The sequence below is a fragment of the Manis javanica genome, chromosome 14 (assembly GCF_040802235.1).
Source record: "Manis javanica isolate MJ-LG chromosome 14, MJ_LKY, whole genome shotgun sequence".
In the NCBI taxonomy this organism is placed as follows: Eukaryota; Metazoa; Chordata; class Mammalia; order Pholidota; family Manidae; genus Manis; species Manis javanica.
The window spans coordinates 78,800,365-78,824,993 of record NC_133169.1 but is presented as its reverse complement, the minus strand read 5'-3'; the positions used below and the strand labels follow the sequence as shown (position 1 = coordinate 78,824,993).

The window sequence follows — 24,629 nt, the reverse complement described above, 5'->3', positions numbered from 1 at the left end:
TGTTGATCCCACATTTCTCCCTTTATTATTATTATTTTTTTTATTTTTAATAAAATGCTGAAGTGGTAGGTAGATGCAAGATAAAGGTAGAAAACATAGTTTAGTGCAGTAAGAGGGCAAATGTAGATGATCAGATGATCAGGTGTGTGCCTATGGACTAAGTATTAATCCAGGCTAGACAAGGGCTCCTCTGCCCATTTTTTAATTGGGTTATTTGTTTTTTGTTTGTTGAGGCGTGTGAGCTCTTTATATATTCTGGACATCAAGCCTTTATCGGATGTGTCATTTTCAAATATATTCTCCCATACTGTAGGGTTCCTTTTTGTTCTATTGATGGTGTCTTTTGCTGTACAGAAGCTTTTCAGCTTAATGTAGTCCCACTTGTTCATTTTTGCTGTTGTTATCCTTGCCCGGGGAGATATGTTCAAGAAGAGGTCACTCATGTTTATGTCTAAGAGGTTTTTGCCTATGTTTTTTTCCAAGAGTTTAATGGTTTCATGACTTACATTCAGGTCTTTGATCCATTTTGAGTTTACTTTTGTATATGGGGTTAGGCAATGGTCCAGTTTCATTCTCCTGCATGTAGCTGTCCAGTTTTGCCAGCACCATCTGTTGAAGAGACTGTCATTTCGCCATTGTATGTCCATGGCTCCTTTATCAAATATTAATTGACCATATATGTCTGGGTTAATGTCTGGATTCTCTAGTCTGTTCCATTGGTCTGTGGCTGTGTTCTTGTGCCAGTACCAAATTGTCTTGATTACTATGGCTTTATAGTAGAGCTTGAAGTTGGGAAGTGAGATCCCCCCTACTTTATTCTTCTTTCTCAGGATTGCCTTGGCTATTTGGGGTCTTTGGTGGTTCCATATGAATTTTTGAATTATTTGTTCCAGTTCATTGAAGAATGTTGCTGGTAGTTTCATAGGGATTGCATCAAATCTGTATATTGCTTTGGGCAGGATGGCCATTTTGACGATATTAATTCTTCCTAGCCACGAGCATGGGATGAGTTTCCATTTATTAGTGTCCCCTTTAATTTCTCTTAAGAGTGACTTGTAGTTTTCAGAGTATAAGTCTTTCACTTCTTTGGTTAGGTTTATTCCTAGGTATTTTATTTTTTTTGATGCAATTGTGAATGGAGTTGTTTTCCCGATTTCTCTTTCTGTTGGTTCATTGTTAGTGTATAGGAAAGCCACAGATTTCTGTGTGTTGATTTTGTATCCTGCAACTTTGCTGTATTCCGATATCAGTTCTAGTAGTTTTGGGGTGGAGTCTTTAGGGCTTTTTATGTACAGTATCATGTCGTCTGCAAATAGTGACAGTTTAACTTCTTCTTTACCAATCTGGATTCCTTGTATTATTTTGTTTTGTCTGATTGCCGTGGCTAGGACCTCCAGTACTATGTTAAATAACAGTGGGGAGAGTGGGCATCCCTGTCTGGTTCCCAATCTCAGAGGAAATGCTTTCAGCTTCTCGCTGTTCAGTATAATGCTGGCTGTGGGTTTATCGTAGATGGCCTTTATTATGTTGAGGTACTTGCCCTCTATTCCCATTTTATTGAGAGTTTTTATCATGAATGGATGTTGAACTTTGTCAAATGCTTTTTCAGCATCTATGGAGATGATCATGTGGTTTTTGTCTTTCTTTTTGTTGATGTGGTGGATGATGTTGATGGACTTTCGAATGTTGTGCCATCCTTGCATCCCTGGGATGAATCCCACTTGGTCATGGTGTTCGATCCTTTTGATGTATTTTTGAATTCGGTTTGCTAATATTTTGTTGAGTATTTTTGCATCTACGTTCATCAGGGATAGGTCTGCAGTTTTCTTTTTTGGTGGGGTCTTTGCCTGGTTTTGGTATTAGAGTGATGTTAGCTTCATAGAATGAGTTTGGGAGTATCCCCACCTCTTCTATTTTTTGGAAAACTTTAAGGAGAATGGGTATTGTGTCTTCCCTGTGTGTCTGATAAAATTCTGAGGTAAATCCATCTGGCCCGGGGGTTTTGTTCTTTGGTAGTTTTTTGATTACTGCTTCAATTTTGTTGCTGGTAATTGGTCTGTTTAGATTTTCTGTTTCTTTCTGGGTCAGTCTTGGAAGGTTGTATTTTTCTAGGAAGTTGTCCATTTCTCCTAGGTTTCCCAGCTTGTTAGCATATAGGTTTTCATAGTATTCTCTCATAATTCTTTGTATTTCTGTGGGGTCCGTCGTGATTTTTCCTTTCTCGTTTCTGATACTGTTGATTTGTGTTGACTCTCTTTTCCTCTTAATAAGTCTGGCTAGAGGCTTGTCTATTTTGTTTATTTTCTCGAAGAACCAGCTCTTGGTTTCATTGATTTTTGCTATTGTTTTATTCTTCTCAATTTTATTTCTTTATTCTCTGATCTTTATTATGTCCCTTCTTCTGCTGACCTTAGGCCTCATTTGTTCTTCTTTTTCCAATTTCGATGCTTGTGACATTAGACCTTTCATTTGGGATTGTTCTTCCTTTTTTAAATATGCTTGGATTGCTATATACTTTCCTCTTAAGACTGCTTTTGCTGTGTCCCACAGAAGTTGGGGCTTAGTGTTGTTGTTGTCGTTTGTTTCCATATATTGCTGGATCTCCATTTTGATTTGGTCATTGATCCATTGATTATTTATGAGCATGTTGTTAAGCCTCCATGTGTTTGTGAGCCTTTTTGCTTTCTTTGTACAGTTTATTTCTAGTTTTATGCCTTTGTGGCCTGAAAAGTTGGTTGGTAGGATTTCAATCTTTTGGAATTTACTGAGGCTCTTTTGGTGACCTAGTATGTAGTCTATTCTGGAGAATGTTCCATGTGCACTTGAGAAGAATGTGTATCCTGTTGCTTTTGGATGTAGAGTTCTATAGATGTCTATTAGGTCCATCTGTTCTAGTGTGTTGTTCAGTGCCTCTGTGTCCTTACTTATTTTCTGTCTGGTGGATCTGTCCTTTGGAGTGAGTGGTGTGTTGAAGTCTCCTAGAATGAATGCATTGCATTCTATTTCCTCCTTTAGTTCTGTTAATATTTGTTTCAGGTATGTTGGTGCTCCTGTATTGGGTGCATATATATTTATAATGGTTATATCCTCTTGTTGGACTCAGCCCTTTATCATTATGTAATGTCCTTCTTTGTCTTCTGTTACTTTCTTTATTTTGAAGTCTGTCTTGTCTGATACCAGAATTGCAACACCTGCTTTCTTCTCTTTGTTGTTTGTCTGAAATATCTTTTTCCATCCCTTGACTTTAAGTCTGTGCATGTCTTTGAGTTTGAGGTGAGTCTCTTCTAAGCAGCATATGGATGGATCTTGCTTTTTTATCCATTCTATTTGTGTCTTTTGGTTGGTGCATTCAGTCCATTTACATTTAGGGTGATTATTGAAAGGTATGAACTTATTGCCATTGCAGGCTTTAAGTTTGTGGTTACCAAAGGTTCAGGGTTCGCTTCTTTACTATCTTACTGTCTAACTTAACTCGCTTGTTGAGCTATTATACACGCGGTCTGATGATTCTTTATTTCTCTCCCTTCTTATTCCTCCTCCTCCCTTCTTCATATATTGGGTGTTTTGTTCTGTGCTCTTTTTAGGAGTGCTCCCATTTAGAGCAGTCCCTGTAAGATGTCCTGTAGAGGTGGTTTGTGGGAGGCAAATTCCCTCAACTTTTGCTTGTCTGGGAATTGTTTAATCCCTCCTTCATATTTAAGTGATATTCGTGCTGGATACAGTAGTCTTGGTTCGAGGCCCTTCTGTTTCATTGCATTAAGTATATCGTGCCATTTTCTTCTGGCCTGTAGGGTTTCTGTTGAGAAATCTGATGATAGCCTGATGGGTTTTCCTTTGTAGGTAACCTTTTTTTTCTCTCTGGCTGCCTTTAATACTTTGTCCTTGTCTTTGATCTTTGCCATTTTAATTATTATGTGTCTTGGTGTTTCCCTCCTTGGATCCCTTGTCATGGGAGTTCTGTGTACCTCTGTGGTCTGAGAGGCCATTTCTTCCTGTAGTTTGGGGAAGTTTTCGGCAGTTATTTCTTCAAAGACGCTTTCTATCCCTTTTTCTCTCTCTTCTTCTTCTTGTGTTCCTATAATGCGTATATTTTTCCTTTTTGATTGGTCACTGAGCTCTCTTAGGATTCTTTCATTCCTGGAGATCCTTTTAGCTCTCTCTGCATCAACTTCTCTGCATTCCTGTTCTCTGTTTTCTAGACCATCAATGGTCTCTTGCATTTCGTCCATTCTGTTTTGAAGTCCTTCCAGAGCTTGTTTTATTTCTGTATTCTCCTTCCTTAGTTCTTGCATATTTCTCTGGAAGTCCATCAGCATGGTTATGACTTTTGTTTTGAATTCTTTTTCAGGAAGACTGGCTAAATCTATCTCCCCAGGTTCCTTTTCAGGGGAAGATGTAGCAGCTGCCGAAGCTGTTTGGGTAGTCTTGTCTGGATCATATTTTTTTGCCTCTTCATGTTGACAGGTGCTATTGACTGTCAGCTGGGAGGGCCAAACTTTTCACTTGCTACTGGCCTTTCTTTACTGGGACAACTGCGACCCCTTGTGGCTTGTGTTGGGTAATTGCGTGCAGGCTGGGTCTGTGTCTTGCCCTGCTGAAGTGTAGGAGTTTTCCTTTCTGCCTTTCTGTGGACGTGTTTTGCCTTAGGCTGTTTCTCTGCTTTCGCAGCGCCGGGAGGGGTAATGGACTGGCGGGGGGGGGGGGGGGGCGGGGTGTGTTTGGCTGTTTACCTCCGTGAGGGGTCTCAGAGCTGTTGCCCAGGGGGTTAGTGTGCTCAGTTTTCCCTGTAATATCCAGCCACTGGGCTGTGACCTGTGTTGTTTCCGTCTCTCTGTTAAATCCCTGTCCCTTTAAGACCTTCAAAGTTCTGCTCTGATTTTTATTATGCCCCTCCTTCTACTGACTTTTCGCTTCATTTGTTCTTCTTTTTCTAGTTTCAGTAATTTTGATTTTAGACTGTTTATTTGGGGACCTTCTTGCTTCTTCAGGTAAGCCTGTATTGCTATGTAGAAGTGCCTTTGCTGCCTCCCACAGGTTTTGAGCTCTTGAGTTGTTTTTATTTGTCTTTATATATTGCTTGATCTCTGTTTTAATTTGTTCATTGATCCACTGATTATTTAGAAGCATGTTGTTTAGCCTCCATGTGTTTGTAGGCCTTTTTTTTTTCCTTGTGTAATTGATTTCTACTTTCATAGCATTGTGGTCTGAGAAGCTGCATGATACAATTTTAATCTTTTTGAATTTATTGAGGCTTGTTGTGTCCTTCTATGTGATCTATTCTGGAAAACGTTCCATGTACACTTAAGAAGAATGTGTATCCTGCTGCTTTTGGATGGAACTTTCTGTAGATACCTGTTAGGTCCATCTGATCAAATCCTCTGTTTGCTTCTTATTTCTGTCTGGTTGATCTGTTGGTGTGAGTGGTGTGTTAACGTCTCCTAAAATGAATGTGTTGCAATCTGTTTCCCCTTTTAATTCTGTTAGAATTTGTTGTGCATACTTAGGTGCTCTTATATTGGGTCCATGGATACTTAAAGTGGTTATATCCTTTATCTGCTTATAGTGATTATAGTGGTTATATCACTGGACTGACCCCTTTATCATTATGTAATGTCCTTTGTCTCTTGTTACTTATTTTGTTTTGAAGTCTATTTTGTCTGATATAAATACTGCTACTCCTGTTTTTTCTATTATTTTCATGAACCAACTTTTTCCATCCCTTCACTTTTAGTCTGCGAATGTCTTTGGTTCTGAAATGAGTCTCTTGTTGGCAGCATATGCATGGGTCTTTTTTTTTTTAAATCCATTCTTTCACTCTATCTTTTGGTTGTTACATTCAGTCTATTTGCATTTATGGTGATTTTTGATAGATGTGTACCTATTGCCATTTTATTACTTGTGTTCTGCTTGTTTTTATGTCTATTCTCTGTTCTGTTTTTTCCTCTCATATACTCTTATTATTTGATGGCTTTCTTTGATGTTATGCTTAGATTTTCTTTTTTGCTTCCTTCCTGCCTTCCTTTTTTTCTGCATTTCTTCCTCCCTTCCCTTTTCTTCCCTTCCCCTCTCTCTTTTTTTCTTTCTTCCTCTCTCTCTCCCTCTCTCCTTTCCTCCCTCCTTCACTTCCTTTCTTTTGTGTATTTATTGGAGTCTTTAGATTTGTGGCTACTAAAGCTTCAAGGATAGATTCCTTAGTATATAACCAGTTATCTTAAATTACTGATTACTCTATTTCAAACCCAATCTATAATTACTTTTCCTCCTCTCCTTCTTCCTCCTCCACTCTTATGTATTAGGTCATATTCTGCACTTTTTGTGTATCTCTTGAGTGATTTTGTGAGTAGCTGATTTAATTTCATACTTGCCTGGTACTAGTTGGTCTACTACCTTTACTATGGGTTTATTTTCACTGGTGAAAACTATTTAACCCTAGGGTCATTTACAACCACAGCAGTCCCTTTGGCATATCCTGCAAGGCTGGTTTAGTGGTGGCGAATTCCTTCCACTTTTGTTTGTCTGGAAATTGTGTAATTCCTCTTTCAAATTTAAATGATAATCTTGCCATATAGAGGATTCTTGGTTGGAGGTCCTTCTGTTTCATTACATTAAATATATCATGCCACCCCCTTCTGACCTGTAAAGTTTCTGCTAAGAAGTCATTTATAAGTAATCTTTTTTCTCTCTCTGGCTGCTTTCAGTACTCCCTCTTTGTCCTTGATCTTTGCTATTTTAATTATTATATGTGTTGGTGTCAACTTCCTAGGGGTTCCTTTTGTTAGGGGTTCTCTGTGCTTCCATGACATGAGAGTCTATTTCCTTCCCCAGATTGGAGAAGATTTCAACAGTTATTTCCTTAAAGATACTTTCTATCCCTTTGTCTCTGTGATTCCCACTCATCTGATGCCAAATACAATGGTGTAGTCTTTCCCTACATATATATATATATAAAACCATAACATTATTACACAGCAATAATAGTAGTATAACTACTCCATTTGGGTTCCCAGGCCTGATTCCCATGTGTGTAAGTATGTGGGAGGTGGTCTTCCTTCACCTACTAACACCAAGCAATTCTTGAACACCAGCAGGGTGTCCAAGAACTCAACTGAATTCTAATGCTATCTGCCTTAAGACAGCATCAGATTCCCCAGGTTAAGGGTTCTGTCCTACAAGACTGCCCTCCACCCTCAACTCCATACACGAGTTACAAGCCCCAGGCAGTTACCTGTGCTTCTGACCTACTGGCTATAGATTGGAGGTTCCCATGACCTCCCTTTTAGGTTCAATTAATTTGATAGAGCACCTCACAGAACTGAGGAAAGCTCTTACATTTGCCAGTTTAATAAAGGATATAAATTAACAGCCAGATGAAGAGATATACAGGACAAGGTCCCAAATATAGGAGCTTCGGTACTTGTGGAGCTTGGGGCCTGGCTCTGTGGAACATGGACTCATTATGGTTCCCCAAGCATAGAAGCTCTCAACAAGTGAGAAGCAGCATCAACTGAGCAATGCAGAGCAGAGCACAGCGGAGAGAGACAGCTCTTCTCAGGGTTTTTTGTGAGATCTTCATTGCATAGTCATGATTGAATTATTGGCCACTGGTTCTTTCAGCCTCCAGCCCTTGGGAGGGGGTCCAAAAGTCTCTCATTAACATGACAAACCCTCATTTCACCTTTAAGTCTGCAGTGTTTTTAGGAACTGTGGATGAAAACCAAATATACCTGGGAAATATATATTTGGTCATATTAATGACCAAATATGTATTTCTTATAACTCATAACACAGTCTCCCTCTCTCCATCTGGTATCCGTATTGTGCGAATATTGTTCGATTTGTATTGGTCACACAGTTCTCTTATTAGTCTTTCATTCCTAGAGATCATTTTTTCTGTTTTTCAGCTTCATTGTTTTCTTGTTCCCTAATTTCCATTTCATTACAGCTTCTTCAACCTGTAATAATCTACTCTTAAATCCCTCCATTATATGTTTCATTTCAGATACTGTATTCTTCAGCTCTGAAGGTCTTCTGTCTTTTTGTTGAAGTCCTCCCTGAGATCTTGAATATTTTTGTAGATCTGTGAGCATGTTTATGACTTTTACTTTGAAATCTTTTTCAAGAAGATTGATGATTTCTTGTTTCATTTAGCCCTCTTTATGGTGTTTTGTCTTGTAGTTTTGTTTGGAACATATTCCTCTGCTGCCTCATTTTGTCAGGGTTTCTGTTTCTTCTTTTGTATTAGATGTCTCTTCTGCTTTCTGACCTATTGAGTAATACCTTTATGAAGGAGATGCCCTCTAGTACCCAGAAGCTCAAGGCTCTTTACTTTCCAGTGAGGGAGCCCCATCTGTTGGCATGCACTGGGTGGCTGCCCTTCTGTGTGGCTTGTTGTGGTCTGATTCTAGGTGAGCAGTTTGCTTTGGCCATGCCTTTGTAATTAGCACAAAGGTCTCTGTTGGGCTTTCTGTGTGTACAGGGCTGCGCTCTGCCTGGTTTGCAGCAATGGCAGGGCTGAAGGGATAATGGGGTGGGAAGGCTGATGTGCTGCTTTGTATAGAGCACCAGACGTGGACACCTGGAAGGAGGAAGGAGCTCTTGGGACTGGTTCCTGTGGGCACCTCTCCAGTGGGGCTGAAACAGTGCCGAGTGCTGAGAGGGTCTCCTTCTGCCTACTTGTCAGCAACATCTGACACTACTGCCATGCCAAGTGGGTTGTCTGCTGTCCATGCACACAGCGAGGAGCCTCAGAGCTGCATTGGCAGCAAGGGGGATAGAGTGTCTGGGGCTCCCAAAAGTTCCCAACCTGTTGGGCTGAGGTCAGGCTGGGGAGGTATCTTCCATCTGCCCTTTCTCCTGCGAAGAGAGCTCCATCAGACACTCTCCCCTCTGGCACCCCTCCTGCTGTTGGGAAGTCTTTCATACGGCCTGCTTTGCTTTTTCTCGTGGGTACTGGTGGAGCATGCCTGTTGATCACAAGTGGGTGGGATCTCAGCCTCCTTGAATGTTCCACTTGTCTGTTGTCCAGCCCCGCTAATCACCAGAACACCATTTAATGAGGGCTTATGCTCCTGGAGCAGATCTCCAGGGCCAGGTGTTTGTGGTCTTGGGCTTCTGCCCCCTCCATGCTCCATTTCTCTTTGTACTGCCTGTGGTCTGAGGTTGGGAGAGGACTTGGGTTCGGCTTGATCGGGGCTCTGCCACTTTTACCCTTTTCTGTGTAGTTGTCTCTTTTTCCCTAGAGGTAGGTAGTCTGTTCTACAGTCTTCAGGTCGTTTTCAGGCTTAGCTTTATTTGCTGTATTTTCGTGTTTTATGTGTTTTTGGGAGGAGGTTCATCCTTGCCTTTCAACTCTGCCCCGAGAACTTTTATGATCTGCTGTTTAGTCTGTTAACTAGACTTTTTTGAGGTGATCATTTTGCAGTGTGTACAAATATTGAATCACTGTGTTGTGCATCTGAAACTAATGTTATATGTCAGTTATATCTCCAAAGAAAAAGTTTGCTTAAAAAAAAAAGATCTACTTTCTTAGCAACTTTCAAATACATAATACAGTGTTATTAACTGTAGTCACCATGCTGTACATTATATTCCCAGGACTTATATATTTTATAACTGGAAGTTGTGTTTTTTGATCACCATCACCTATTTCACACATGCAACTCCTTGCCTGTGGCAATCAATCTGTTTTCTGCATCTATTATAGTTGTTTTTTTAAAAATAAAGTCTTAACTTGTTCGTTATGCTTCAGAAGATTGGAGACTGACGAGAATTAGGCTTGAGATGATTAATGATTGTGCATTGAGCATTGACCCCCCTATACTGAATTTTATTGTTGTTAACAACCATTTGATCAATAAATATGAGAGATGCCCTCTCAAAAAAAAAAAAATGCTGTGATAAACAAAAAATAAATAAATAAATAAATAAAGTCTTATGGGTTCCTCTCGGAGCAGAGGCGGCAAATGGTGGACTTCGATACCTACGACGATCGGGCCTATAGCAGCTTTGGCGGCGGTAGAGGGTCCCATGGCAATGCTGGTGGCCATGGTTCCCGTAGCCAGAAGGAGCTGTCCACAGAGCCCCCCTACACAGCCTATGTAGGAAATCTGCCTTTTAACACGGTTCAGGGCGACATAGATGCTATCTTTAAGAATCTCAGCATAAGGAGTGTACGGCTAGTCAGAGACAAGGACACAGACAAATTTAAAGGATTCTGCTATGTAGAATTTGATGAGGTGGATTCCCTTAAGGAAGCCTTGACATACGATGGTGCACTGTTGGGAGATCGGTCACTTCGTGTGAACATCGCAGAAGGCAGAAAACAAGATAAAGGTGATTTTGGATTCAGGAAAGGTGGACCAGATGACAGAGCCTTTAGGAATGATTTCCTAGGAGGCAGGGGAGGGAGTCGTCCAGGTGACCGGCGAATGGGCCCCCCAATGGGGAGTCGTTTCAGAGATGGCCCTCCCCTTCGAGGGTCCAGCATGGATTTCAGAGAACTGACAGAAGAGGAAAGAGCACAGAGACCGAGGCTCCAGCTTAAACCTCGAACAGTTGCAATGCTCCTTAATCAAGTAGCCAATCCCAATTCTGCTATCTTTGGAGGAGCCAGGCCCAGAGAGGAAGTCGTCCACAAGGAGCAAGAATGAGCTGCGACAGGGAGGGAATGGGAGTGGGGGGAGTTAGAGCAAGACCACAGCCTGGCTGGCCCCCGGACCAGCAGTCCTGCAGTTACCATTCCTGCGCCTGACCTTTGTCCTTTCTTACAACGGAAACAGCCTGTGAGTGCATGTCAGCAGTTAACAAGTGGTTTTTAGTACATTCTTGGCTTTGCCCTCTCTGTCTCTAGTGCTTGCTTGTGCTTTTTGTTTTTGTGTGCTTTTTTGCTGCCACTCCTTCCCCAATTTCCTTTAGTCCCCTTGCCTTCCAGCACATGAGTGTCTGCAGAGGGAGAGGCAGCCGCCATGTGGGAGTGTTTGCATTGAGGTGCTGCTTCATTTTTCTCCTTTGCTTTCTCTTTTTACTTTAGACACATTGGCCAGACTCCAGTCTTTCCGTTTGATTTTGCTCAGTGCTTCTCTTCTGACCTGCATGTTGAGTTCTGTATTGCTGTGGCTTCCAAGGAGAAATGAGAAGAGGCCACAGATTGGATAGCATCTTGTTTTCTTTCAGCCATGATCAACATAAAGAATCTGAGGCACCTTGTTTTGAAAACAAGGATAAACTATGCTGGTGATACCTTGCAAATTTCTTCTTGTCCCTATTTATAGGCAGTCCTGTCTGTTATCCCATCCCCACATGGGTTGCCCCAGCAGAACGGGCTCTCAGTCTGACAGGGAAACGAATGGGGAAGAGCTACGTGAAATGGTGTGAGGGGGCCGAAGTTGGATGTACTGTTGGGTTCACACACCTGGTTATTGCTCTTTCCCCACTGTGTCCAGACTAGCCCCTCCTTTCCCTGGCGGTGTTAGAGACTCCTCTGGCAAGATGTGGCGAACTGCTGTCTGCTTTCCTCGCCACTGGGCAGGTCGGTTTGGGGGACTAAAAGGTCGTGGTGGCAGAGCTGTGCTCAGCTAACTTTCTAGTGCAGACATTGCTTTCTTCCCATCCCCGGCATCTGTGTATTCTGCATCTCTCCCTTGTGTCTTTTCTGTTCCCTTGTAGAAGTGACAGTGAGCTACTGTGCTTCGCACCATCCTTTAATTTTATTAAAATGGACCTAGAGTGTGGCACTCTGTTGCGCTTGATGAATTGAGAGTTTTGCTATGCAGAGTTGTCAGGAACTTTAAAATAACTGGTAGGTGGTTCTCAGTTACTAGGTCTCTGTGGGCCGTTTCTTGTCCCCATGTCCAATGCTCAGCACTTGCCTGGGTTTGGGAGGCCGGTAGGAGCTTCTGAAGCCAGAGGCCCTCAGTGTCGTGACTGGAGGGCTGCGAGGGGCCACATGCGCCGAGCAGTGTGCTGAGGTAGTGGTTTGTTGCTAGCTGGCGTCCTTGGGTTCTCTTATTCTGTCGTTGTCACACAGTCTCAGCAATTTACAGAACTCTCCCCTCCTTTCCTTCCTTCCACCTGCCATCTTTGCTTCTGAAATAAGAACCATTTGTGTAACACCAATACGTAAGAAAGACATGCATTATGTGATTGTAATCAAACCTGATACTTTCAGATGACCTACTTACATCTTCAATGTGGAAAAGATTAAGAACAAAACAGATTCATCTAAACTTCTGGGCAATCCAGTTGACTTTTAAATGTAAGAATGGAATTCCAAACACTTAACACATTCAACTATATGCAGAAAGTTAATCTATGGATATGATATTTTGTGAATGATCTTTTAAATACAAGAAAAACCTTACATAATAAAAAAAAAAAAGTCTTAGGAGAATTGACCTTGAGTGGTTAATGTAGTGGTTTTCAGTTACTTTGCAGCCTAACTAAGAAGTGATTGGTGAATGCATCTTTTTTATAATTGACATATTGTTGATATGCAATCTTATGTTGGTTTCAAATGACAACACAGTGGTTCATCAGTTACCCATATTATTAAATCCTCACCCCCACTAGTGCAGTTACTATCTGTCAGTGTAGAAAGATGTTACAGGATCATTGGCTGTATTCTCCATACTGTACTGCTGTCCCTGTGATTAACTTATATTGTGATTATGAATTATTGTGCCCCTTTATTCCCCTCCCTCTCACCCCCCAGCTGCCCCAACTCCTCCCCCTTAGAAATTACTAGTTTCTTCTCAGTGTCTGTGAGTCTACTGCTGTTTTGCTTTGTCTTTATATTCCACAAATAAGTGAAATCATATGGTATTTGTCTTTCTCCACCTGGTGAATATATCTTGTTATTTATATTTTTATAGGCATGGCAGAAAGCACGAAGTGATGGATGGGAGCGAGCCTTTTGTGAAAAGAACTTTCTTTCACAAGCTACCATGGAAATAATCATAGGCATGAGAACTCACTTGCTTGGTCAACTTAGAGCATCAGGTGAAGTTTTTCCTCAAAAAAACCTATTAAAACCACCTAGAGTACCCTGCCCATACCTCATAGTGTTTCTAGTATTAACTGATGCCATCTTATTTTATGACATTTTCATATTGCTTTATGTCTTACATCCATGAACACTTTTGTAGACTTCTGTGTGACTTGAATTTTTGTTTGTTGATTAAAAAAAATGATATTGTAAAAGCTGAAGTTGAGAAATATATGAATATGTTTTGATACTCTTGCCAATGAGCAAGTTATGTGTTTGTTGGCAAAGATCAATTTAGATATCATAGTTGTTATATTTTATCACATTAATAAACAATTATTTAGCTCTATGAAATAGAAATTACTATATTTGGGACATTAAAAAAATATTAATCACTTGAAGGCACTTTATTTATTTATATTTAGAGAGGATGCCAGTGTTGCTATTTCATTTTAGAATTTTTGCTTTGAATTTCTTTTTGAGTAGCTTAGTACACTGAAAAAAATAGCAGAAGAGTACCAGAATATGGATTCATGAGTTAGCTGAAGTGCCAAAGTCATATAAGGAATGAACCAGAGCATTTAAGAGTAGTCTCAAATATGGGGAAATATAGGAGGACTTTTGAAATTCTAGCAAGAATACTGCATATTTACTTGACTTCACCTCCACAGTTCATGTTTATTATGAGCAAAATGTTACATATACCAGTCAAATAGTTTTTCAGCTATGATTTTAGTATGTTTCTGAAGCAGCTTTATAGCTTTAAAGCTGCTTTAAAGCCCTATGAAGAACTTAATATGACTGTGTAGTTTTTAAGAAGTCCTGAAGTTCCTAATGAATCTTCTACTTATTTTAGCCTGAGCAAACCTAAACTTTCTTAGAACATTGCTTCTATATTTTGAATTTAACAGAGGAGATTTTATTAATTATTGTGGAATTTGAACATATACTTAGGAGTTGTATGTTTTTTTGTAAAAAACACTATGTTTCAAAATATATTTTGTACAAATAGAAAAGGTTGGTGTGTATTTTTTCCTCTCTTGTAGGTTTTGTTAGAGCACGAGGTGGTGGTAACATTCGAGATGTTAACACAAATTCTGAGAACTGGGCTGTTGTTAAAGCTGCATTGGTTGCAGGCATGTATCCTAATTTAATCCACGTGGACAGAGATAATGTAGTATTGACAGGGCCAAAGGAGAAGAAAGTACGGTTTCATCCCACTTCAGTACTCAGTCAGCCTCAGTACAAAAAGGTAAAACATTTTTAAAGCTCTTAGGCCTTGTGATGAAACTAATATCATTTAGATAGTTGAAGATTAATGAAAAATGCTCCAAATACCAACCTGTTTTAAGAAATTAATTAGTTATATATATAATTTAACATTGAAACAAAATTTTGATCAAATCTTGGTGTTGGAAGAGTTGATGTGCTATGAGGACTTTTATACAAACTACTTAAGCAATAACTTGCTTTAATTTTTTGCTTGGGTACTACTATACATCACCTATTTCATTGAGGGACTTTCTATATTTTGTAAGTATTGCCAGGAAATTATGTGATAAATACAGTAAGCAACTTTTTGATTTATTTTTCTAATAGATTCCTCCAGCCAATGGTCAAGCTGCAGCAATTCAGGCACTACCTACAGATTGGCTTATTTATGATGAAATGACCAGAGCCCACAGAATAGCTAATATTCGATGTTGTTCGGCAGTGACACCTGTTACTGTCTTGGTATTTGGTGGACCAGCTAGGTTGGCGAGTAATGCTCTTCAGGAACCTTCATCCTTTCGAGGTAAAAATCTTCTTGAAATGAAATTTTTTCTTCTTGCTAAAGCTCTAAACCTAATAGATTTTGAAAGGACAAAAATTTATGTAGCAGTTCCCTTTTGATATATCAAGACTAATAACAAAATACTAAAGCATTCCACTCTTTTGAAATTGATTCTTAAGTTAGCTTGATATTGATTTATGCATTTTTTATTAATCTTGCTGATAGGAAGTTTTTCTCTTCCCCTTGAGTTTAATGATAGTTTAACATAACAAAGGTAAATATTTAAAGGAAGTGGTAATAATTCCATTATCCTTGTGCACTTATATTTTTAATGTTTACAGAATTTATTTTCTCATACTGTTATTTTACATTGTTATTTTCATTGAACAGAATATTAAAAAACTAGTATTTTAATGGTTGCAAAATATTCTATCACATTAAACTGGCATAATGCGCATAATGCATTTAAAATGTTCCTTTATAGTTGGACATCTTGATTGTTTCCAATTTTTTGCTACTCAGTGGTTCAAGAATTTATTGGGCAACTACTATGTGTCAGGTATTGTGCAAAGACTGAGGCTATAACAAAGCAAGATGGACAAGGTGTTTCTGTCCTCAGGAATTTACACAGAGGGAGTATACAGACAGCCAAAACATAAATAATCTGCATGGTACTATGAAAGAAATAGCGACGACTGCCTTAGGGATGACCTACTTTAGGAAGGGACTCTAGGCAAGTTTCTCTAAGGAGATGTAATTTAAGCTGAGACCTAAAATATGAGAAGCAGCCAACCATGTGAAGATGCAGAAATAAGCTCTAGGTAGAAGCAGCTGTCAAGGGCCAAGATTCTGCACTAGGAAATGATCTAGGAGCTGACACAAAGGGGTTATGTAACTGGGAACATTATAATCAAGGGGAATGTGGGATGTGATAAGGTTGGAAGAAAGACATGGACTTGTAAGCCATGGAAAGTGCAAGGGAAGACATCAAGGGGTTTTAAGTAAGGTAGTGGTGACATGATGTGATTTATCTTCAAAAAGATCAGTTTGGTTATGAGAAAGGATTAGTGAAGGAGCAAGAATAGAAAACAGAAGGCAAGTAGGAAGCTTTTGCAGTAGTCTTACAATAGATAATGATGGCTCAGAACTGTAATAGTTGCAAGCTGTTATGAAGAGAAATAGATTCAACATTATTTTGGAGGTGCTGGTACTGCTGGATTGAATTAACTCTCAGGTTTTTGATTATGGCAGCTTGCTGAATAATTCTGTTTTTTTCTTTATTGAAGAATAGTTGGCATACAATATTATATTAGTTTTGATTCAGCATTTACATACATTACAAAATGACTGCTGTGATAAGTCTAGTTGCCATCTGCCTCCAGAGTGATTGACTATAATCAGGCTGTACTTAACATTCTGGGGGCTTATTTATTTTATAATTGAAAGTTTGTACCTTTTAATTCCCCTCACCTATTTTGCTCATTTGTCAACACCCCTCCTCTTTGGCAGCCACCAGTTTGTTCTCTGTGTTTATAAGTCTGTTTGTTTTGTTCGTTTTTTACATTCCACATATTAGTGAAATCATATGGTATTTGTCTTTCTCTGTCTGACTTATTTCACTTAGCATAATACCCTCTAGGTCTACCCATGTTGTTCAAATGGCAAGATTTCATTCTTTTTTATGTTATTTTTTTGTGTGTGTGTGTACGTTTTATTTATCCATTCATCTGTGATAGACAGTTAGGTTGCTTCCATATCTTGGCTATTGTAAATAATGCTACTATGAACATAGGGTTGTATATATTTTTTCAAATTAGTGTTTTTGGATAAATACGCATAAGTGGAATTGCTGGACTTTATAGTAGTTGTATTTTTATTTTTTTTAGGAGTCCTCCATGCTATTTTCTATACTGGCTACACGAATTTATATTCCCACCAACAGTCCATGAGGGTTCCCTTTTCTTCACATTCTTGGCAACAATTGTTATTTTTTGTTTCTTTGATAATAGCCATTCTGACAAGTGAGGTGATATCTCATTGTGGTTTTTATTTGCATTTATTTCCCTGATGATCAGTGATGTTGAGCATCTTGTACCTATTAGCCACTTGTATGTGTGTTTTCTTTGGAAAAACATCTATTCAGATCCTCTTCCCATTTTTTAATTGGATTTTTTTTTGCTACTGAGTTGTATGAGACCTTTATATATTTTGGATATTCATATCAGATATCACATCACATTTGCAAATATATTCTCCCATTTAGGAGGTTGCCTTTTTATTTTGTTGATAGTTTCTTTCTCTGTGCAAAGCTTTTTAGTTTGATGAAGTCCCTTTGTTTATTTTTACTTTTGTTGCCTTTACTTGAGGAGACAAATCTAAAAAATTATTGCTGGACTGATGTCAGATTTTACTGCCCATTTTTTCTTTTAGGAGTTTTATGGTTTCAGGTCTTACATTTAAGTCTTTAATCCATTTTGAGTTTATTTTTGTATATAATATATAAGAAAGTGGTCCAATTACATTCTTTTGCATGTAGCTTCCCAGTTTTCCCACCACTGTTTATTTTGGGAGAGGACTTTTTTCACTATATGTATTCTTGCCTCCTTTGTCATAGGTTAAATGACTATATAAGCATAGGTTTATTTCTGGGCTGTCCTGTTACTTTGATCTATGTGTTGTGTTTGTGCCAGTACTATACTGTCTTGATTATCATAGCTTTGTGGTATAGCTTGAAGTCAGGGAGTGTGATACCTCCAGTTTTGTTCTTTTTCAAGATTGCTCTAGCTGTTCTTCTGTGGTTCCATATAAATTTTAGGATTATTTGTTACAGGTGTGTGAAAAATGCCATTGGTATTTTGATAGAGATTGAACTGAATCCATAGGTTGTTTTGGGTATTGCGGACATTTTGACAACATTCATTCTTCTCATCCGTCAGCATGTATCTCTTTCCATTTATTTGCATTGTTTTCAATTTCTTTTATCAATGTCATAGTTTCAGAGTACACATCTTTCACATTCTTGGTTAAATTTATTCCTAGGTATCTTATTCTTTTTGATACAATTGTGGATGGAATTGTTTTCTTAATTTCTTTCTGACAATTTGTTACTAGTATATAGAAATACAACAGATTTCTGTATATTAACTTGGTATTTTGCAATGTTACTGAATTCATTTATTAGTTCTAATAGTTTTTTTGGTGGAATCTTTAGGGTTTTGTATATATAGTGTGTGTATATATATATATAGTATCATGTCATCTGCAAATAGTGACAGTTTTTCTTCTTCCTTACCATTTTTTTTCTTGTCTGATTGCTATAGCTAAGACTTCCAATGTATGTTGAAAAAATTGTGAGAGTGGGCATCCTTCTCTTATTATTGATCTTAGGGGAAAAGCTTTTAGCTTTAAACACTGAGTATGATAGCTGTGTGTTTGTCATATATGATATTTATTATATTGAGATATGTTCCCTCTGTACCCACTTTGTTGAGTTTTTATCATGAATGTGTGTTGAATTTTGTAGCATGCTTTTACTGCATCTATGAATATGATCATATTATTTTTAACCTTATTTTGTTAATGTGGTGTATCATGTTTATTAATTTGCAGATATTGAGCTTCCTTGTATCCCTTGAATAAATCCTGCTTGTTCATGGATCTTTTTAATGTGTTTTTGAATTTGGCTTGCTAATATTTTGTTGAGGAATTTTGCACCTATGCTCATCAGGGATATTGGCCTGCAATTCTTTGTTTTTGTAGTATCTTTGTCTGATTTTGGTAGCAGGGCAATGCTATGCTGGCTTTGTATAATGAGTTTAGCAGCATTCCTTCCTCTTCAATATTTTGAAATAGTTTGAGAGGGATGGGTATTAACTCTGTTAAAAATATTTAGTAGAATTCACCCATGAAACTACCTTGTCCTGGACTTTTGTTTGTTGGGAGTTTTTTGGTTACTGATTCAATTTCATTATTAGTAATCAGTCTGTTCAGATTTCCTATTTCTTCCCCATACAGTCTTAGAAGATTGTATGTTTCTCGGAATTTATCCATTTCTTCTAGGTTGTCCAACTTGTTAATGTATAATTGTTCAAAGTAGTCTTTCCTTTGTATTTCTATGGTGTCAGTTATAACTGCTCTTTCACTTCTGATTTATCTATTTGGGCCCTCTCTCTCTTTCTCTCTGTCTCAATTAGTCTGGCTAAAGATTAGTCAATTTTGCTTATCTTTTCAAAGAACCAACTGTTAGGTTCATTGATATTTTAAATTATTTTTTAGTTTTTATTTCATTTCTATTTGCTCTGACCTTTATTATTTTCTTCCTTCTAGTGACTTTGGGCTTTGCTTATTCAGTCTTTTTCTAATTCCTTGAGATGTAAGGTTAGGTTGTTTACTTGAGATTTTCTTCTCTTGAGGTAGGCCTATATAGCTATAAAATTCTCTCAGAACTTGTGCTGTGTCCCATAGGCTTTGGAGCATAATGTTTCCATTTTCATTTATTTCAAGATATTTGATTTCTTTAGTTGTTCAGTAGCATGTTGTTTAACCTCCACAAGTTTGTGTTTTTTCCCAGTGTTCTTGTAATTGATTTCTAGTTTGATATTGTTGTGGTCAGAAAAAATGTTTGATATGATTTCAGTCTACTTAAATTTATTGAGACTTGTTTTGTGACCTAATGTGATCTATCCTGAAGAATGTTTCATGTGCACTTGAAAAGAATGTGTATCCTGCAATTTTTGGATGGAATATATATATTCCATCTATACATATGTATATATTTACTATAAAGTCCATCTGGTCTAATGTCATTTCAGACCACTATTTCCTTATTCATTTTCTGTTTGTATCATCTATCTACTGATATAAGTGGCATGTTAAAGTGCCCTACTATTATTGTAATACTCCCAATTTCTCCCTCTATGTCTGCTAATATTTGCTCTATATACTTAGGCACTTCTGGGTTGGTTGCATAGAGATTTACAGCCATATCCTCTTTTTGAATTGATCCTTTAATCATTATGTAATTACATTTGGCACTAAAAACTTTGTTTATACTCTATTCCTGTAAATTTAAGCTTTCATATTGTACCATCTTGTTTAGTAGTTTTGTCTTTTAATAATTCCTAGTATCTGGTAGTAGAGAATGTACCTGTAACTTAAGCTATTCTTTGATAATCTTACCTATTTTTTACCTATTGAATATTCAGTAGGCATCTTTTTGTAATCCTTTCTGCAACCAGCAATTCTTTTGTGGTTTTAATTTAATGTTTGCTTCCAGGAAATTTAGTATATTCTTCTATGCAACTATACCTTCTGTTAACTTTATTAGTATCTTCATTTTTTGGTAACTTTTATAAAAATTGTCTATATTGTTAAGAGTCTCAAGATTTTTTTGTTCTTGATTTATTATAGTAAAGGGGTTCTCTTTGTGTCATTTTACTTCTTATATTGCTTAATAGGAACACTACTATAGACAGTATATTTTATTTACTTAACTGCTTTATTAAGCTATCACCTTCAGGTGATAGTATTTTAATCTGTTACCAAAATGTATACCTTTTATTTATTTATTTTTAATGATTTTAAAAAATGTTTTATTATGAGATAATTGTCAGTTTACATGTAGTTGTAAGAAGTAACACAAAGAGATATCCCATGCTCTTTACCCAGTTTCTCACAATAACACCTTACATAACTATTCTGTAATATCACAACTAGGAATGTACATTGGTGTAATCTACTAGCATTATTCAGATTTCACCAGGTTTATATACACTCTTTTGTGTGTTTGTGTGTATTTAGTTCTGTGTATTTCATCACACTTGTAGATTTATGTGGCCATCATAACAATCAAGATATAGATAACTCCATGAAAAAGCTCCCATGTGCTACCCTTTTGTAGCCATATTCACCTCCTTTCCTCTACATACTATTTCTGAAAACCACTAATCTATTCTTAATCTCTATAATCTGTCACTCCAAAAATATTATATAAATGAAATCATATAGTATCTAACCTTTTGAGATTAGATTTTTTCACTTAGGACAATTCCCTTCATGTCTTATTACTCGATTTGAACTGCTCTAACAAAATACCACACTTGGGTGGCTTGTAAACCACAAATTTATTTCTCAGTTCTGGAGGCTGGAGGTCCAAGATTAGGGTGTCAGCAGGGTCTGTGTCTCGTTAGAGCCTGCTTCCTAGTTCACATAAGGCTGTCTTGTAACTTCACATGGTGGAATGACAAAGGAGTTCTCTCAGAACTCTTTTATTGATTTTATTATTTTTATTTTGGTATCATTCATATAAAATCACATGGGCAACATTGTGGTTACTAGATTCCCTCCATTATCAAGTCCCCACCACATACCTCATTACAGTCATCACTGTCCATCAGCGTGGTAAGATGCCTTAGAGTCACTACTTGTCTTCTCTTGTCTTCTCTGTGCTATACTGCCTTCCCCGTGCCCCCCCCCCCACATTATGTGTACTAATCGTAATACCCCTTATTCCCCTTATCCCTCCCTTCCCACCCATCCTCCCCAGTCCCTTTCTTGGGTTAGTCCATTCTTGGGTTCTGTGATTCTGCTGCTGTTTTGTTCCTTCAGTTTTTGCTTTGTTCTTATGCTCCACAGATGAGTGAAATCATTTGGTACTTGTCTTTCTCTGCCTCACTTATTTCACTGAGCATAATACCCTCTAGCTCCATCCATGCTGTTGCAAATGTTAGGAGTTGTTTTCTTCTTATGGGTGAATAATATTCCATCGTGTATATGTACCACATCTTCTTTATCCATTCATCTACTGATGGACACTTAGGTTGCTTCCATTTCTTGGCTAGTGGGAATAGTGCTGCAGTAAACATAGGGGTGTATATGTCTTTTTGAAACTGGGATCCTGCACTCTTAGGGTAAATTCCTAGGAGTGGAATTCCTGGGTCAAATGGTGTTTCTATTTTGAGTTTTTTGAGGAACCTCCATATTGCTTTCCACAATGGTTGAACTAGTTTAGATCCCCACTGGTAGTGTAGGAGGGTTCCCCTTTCTCCACATCCTCACCAGCATTTGTTGTTCCTAGTGTTTTCAATGTTGACCATCCTAATTGGTGTGAGGTGATATCTCATTGTGGTTTTAATTTGCATTTTGCTGATGATTAGCAATGTGAAGCATCTTTTCATGTGCTTGTTGGCCATCTGAATTTCTTCTTTGGAGAAGTGTCTGTTCATATCCTCTGCCCATTTTTTAATAGGGTTATTTGCTTTTTGGGTGTTGAGGCCTGTGAGTTCTTTATATATTTTGGGTATTAACCCCTTGTGGGACATGTCATTTACAAATATATTCTCCCACACTGTAGGATGCCTTTTTGTTCTGCTGATGGTGTCCCTTTGCTGTACAGAAGCTTTTTAGCATGATGTAGTCCCATGTGTTCATTTTTTATTTTGTTTCCCCTGCCCGAGGAGATGCGTTCAGGAAAAAGTTGCTCATGTTTATATTCAAGAGATTTTTGCCTGTATTTTCTTCTAAGAGTTTTATGGTTTCATGTCTTACATTCAGGTCTTTGATTACCTTTTGCTTCTTTTTTATGACCTTGGAGAACTGTTACTTGTCTACTTTGTCTTGTTGAATTTTAAAGTTTTAAATTCTTAAGTTGCATCATTGCTTATATTGGTAATTTTTGTTTTAATACAAGCACTTATATTAAATCAAGACAGGCTTGTTCTATTTTAATGTTTTTAAAATGTGTTGAATTTATTAAATAGCTTTTGAGCATTTGCTAATATAATCAGAATTTGTTTAGCCTAGTGATAGGGTGTATCTGTTTTCTTATGGAACTGTCATTTTGTTCCAAGAATAAGCCTTCCTTGGACTAAGGGGAATTTACTGAAACACTGAAGATTTTGGTAGATTTTATTTAAAATTGTTATGTTCATTAGTGAGGCTGCGTTATAGGGTTTGTGTGGTGTTTGCCTGTGCATATTTAGTTATCTTTAGGTTTTGTCAGGTTTTAGCGTTAGGTTCAGATTTCTCATTAATGGAATTGGCCATTGATCAAGTCCTTGAAAGTTTGGGACTTGGTATTTTGGATTTCTTTCTTGGTGTTCTTTAAGGACATCTTTAATTTCTTCCTTAATTAGTTTTTTTTTATTGTTCTTTCAGTTTTAGTAATTTCTTATTTGTTTTGTAGAAAATAATAAATTTCTTTGAAGGTTTCTAATTTCTGTAATCATGCATACTATATATTTTTTAACTTAAAACTTTTTGTATTGATTTTTATAATCTTATTTTTGGTTCTGATTTTGTGGATACATTTGTGTATTGCTCTTCTTTTATTAAATTTGCCAGACGGTTGCATATTAGTCTTTTCAAGGAACTTAATTATAGTTTTATCTACTACCAGTTTTTCCTATCTAATATATCAGTTTTTTTTCCTTACTATTTCTTCTGTTTTTCTTTGGGTTTTACACTGTTTCTCTAAGATGTATTTAAATGTGTAGTTTCTCCTTTTTTTTTTGCTACAATAAAGGATGGCAAAAGTGAAATTTTTTTCCTTTCCATCTATGTTTGAATAGCGGCTGGTATTCCCAATGACAGTAGTGACAGTGAAATGGAAGACACAACTACTGCTAATTTGGCGGCTTTGAAACTCGATGAGTGGCTCAATTTCAAACTAGAGCCTGAGGTAAGTTGCTTTTTAGTAGTGTGATAAATTATTCCATTCAATTAATATGAATTGATACACAGTAGGATGAAAATTATTTAAAAAATTTTGAACTCTTAAGAATATACAGCTTCTTTTTCAGTTTTCATAGGGCTTGCATACATTCTCTTATTTTGAGGTTTATTCCAAGAGAGGATTTGAAGAACTAGGTGTGGCTCAGTATTTAAGTATGTAATATTTGAATATTTCTGTGTATATAAGAAAATACTGAGTACTGGGTACACAGAACTCCTTTTATTTTGCATAACTCTGTCTTTAAGAGAAAGATATGAGTTCATTCTGTATTTTGTTTTCTCTTTTCATCTATCTCTGAATTGGGAAAGATGAATGTTTCTTTTACAAATTGAAAATTTTCTTGATGGAGCCTTCCCTTCATTCCACTTCTACTTTTAAAGACCATTCTATAGCCTTTTTTTTTTAGGGTAGCTAAGTTGTCAATAGTTGACACTGTTTAGGTTTGGTTCTGTATTATCCATTCATTCATCACATCAACCTATAGTCTCACTTCCATTTTCACCAGCCTTTCACTTCCCTAAAACTGTGCTTACTGGTCAACATTGTCTTGTATGTTGTCAAAACCAGCCTTCCTTCTTTGATACATCTGACTCTTCTCTCATATTTGCACTATTGTCCATAACCTTCTTTTTGTAATTATGCCCTTCCCCCTTTTCCATCTTTACTTCTTACTTCTTTGTCACTGTGACATTAGTCTTTGCTGATTCTTTTTTCTAGAGAGGTCATTCCTTCTTAGGTTCCTTCACTGACTCTTCTGTATGTGTTTGTTCCTTAAGAGTTAGACATTCTCAGGTACTCTGTGCTGTGCTTTGCTCTTCTCACTATCCCTTCACAATTGCTAGGGGTCTCACCTCTGTGTAAATTTAGTAACCATTTATTCATTGATGTTTCTCAAGTCTATCTATATCTCTAGCTTATACCTTTCTCTGGGCCTATGATTCTAGCTGCCTTCTGGACATTATCACTTGAATGTTCTACAGGCACTGAAATAAAGTGTGAATGGAGCTAAATTTATTTTTTAAAATTTATCCTGCTCTTACTTTTCTAGTATTAATTGCACTCTATCATATTTTGTTTACTGTGTCTATTTATTATACTTTACCATTTCCTATTATGTCTCTTGGACCACAAATATGGTAAAT

At 37.4% G+C, this 24,629-nt stretch overlaps 1 protein-coding gene and 1 pseudogene across 3 annotated transcripts in view; both read left to right on the top strand.

Moving 5' to 3' along the window:
* YTHDC2 (YTH N6-methyladenosine RNA binding protein C2) overlaps nt 1-24,629 on the top strand; it is a 132,354-nt gene that overhangs the window by 79,585 nt on the left and 28,140 nt on the right. For all 3 annotated transcript variants that reach the window (XR_012124829.1, XM_073221099.1, XM_037017222.2), the window contains 4 exons: nt 12,870-12,996; nt 14,029-14,234; nt 14,582-14,777; nt 23,324-23,433. Coding sequence is in view for 2 of the 3 variants with exons in the window: in XM_073221099.1 (XP_073077200.1) it covers nt 12,870-12,996; nt 14,029-14,234; nt 14,582-14,777; nt 23,324-23,433 (639 nt within the window). In the remaining variant the exon portion in view is untranslated. The remainder of the gene's footprint in view (nt 1-12,869; nt 12,997-14,028; nt 14,235-14,581; nt 14,778-23,323; nt 23,434-24,629) is intronic.
* On the top strand, nt 9,924-12,804 carry LOC118972233 (eukaryotic translation initiation factor 4H pseudogene; annotated as a pseudogene).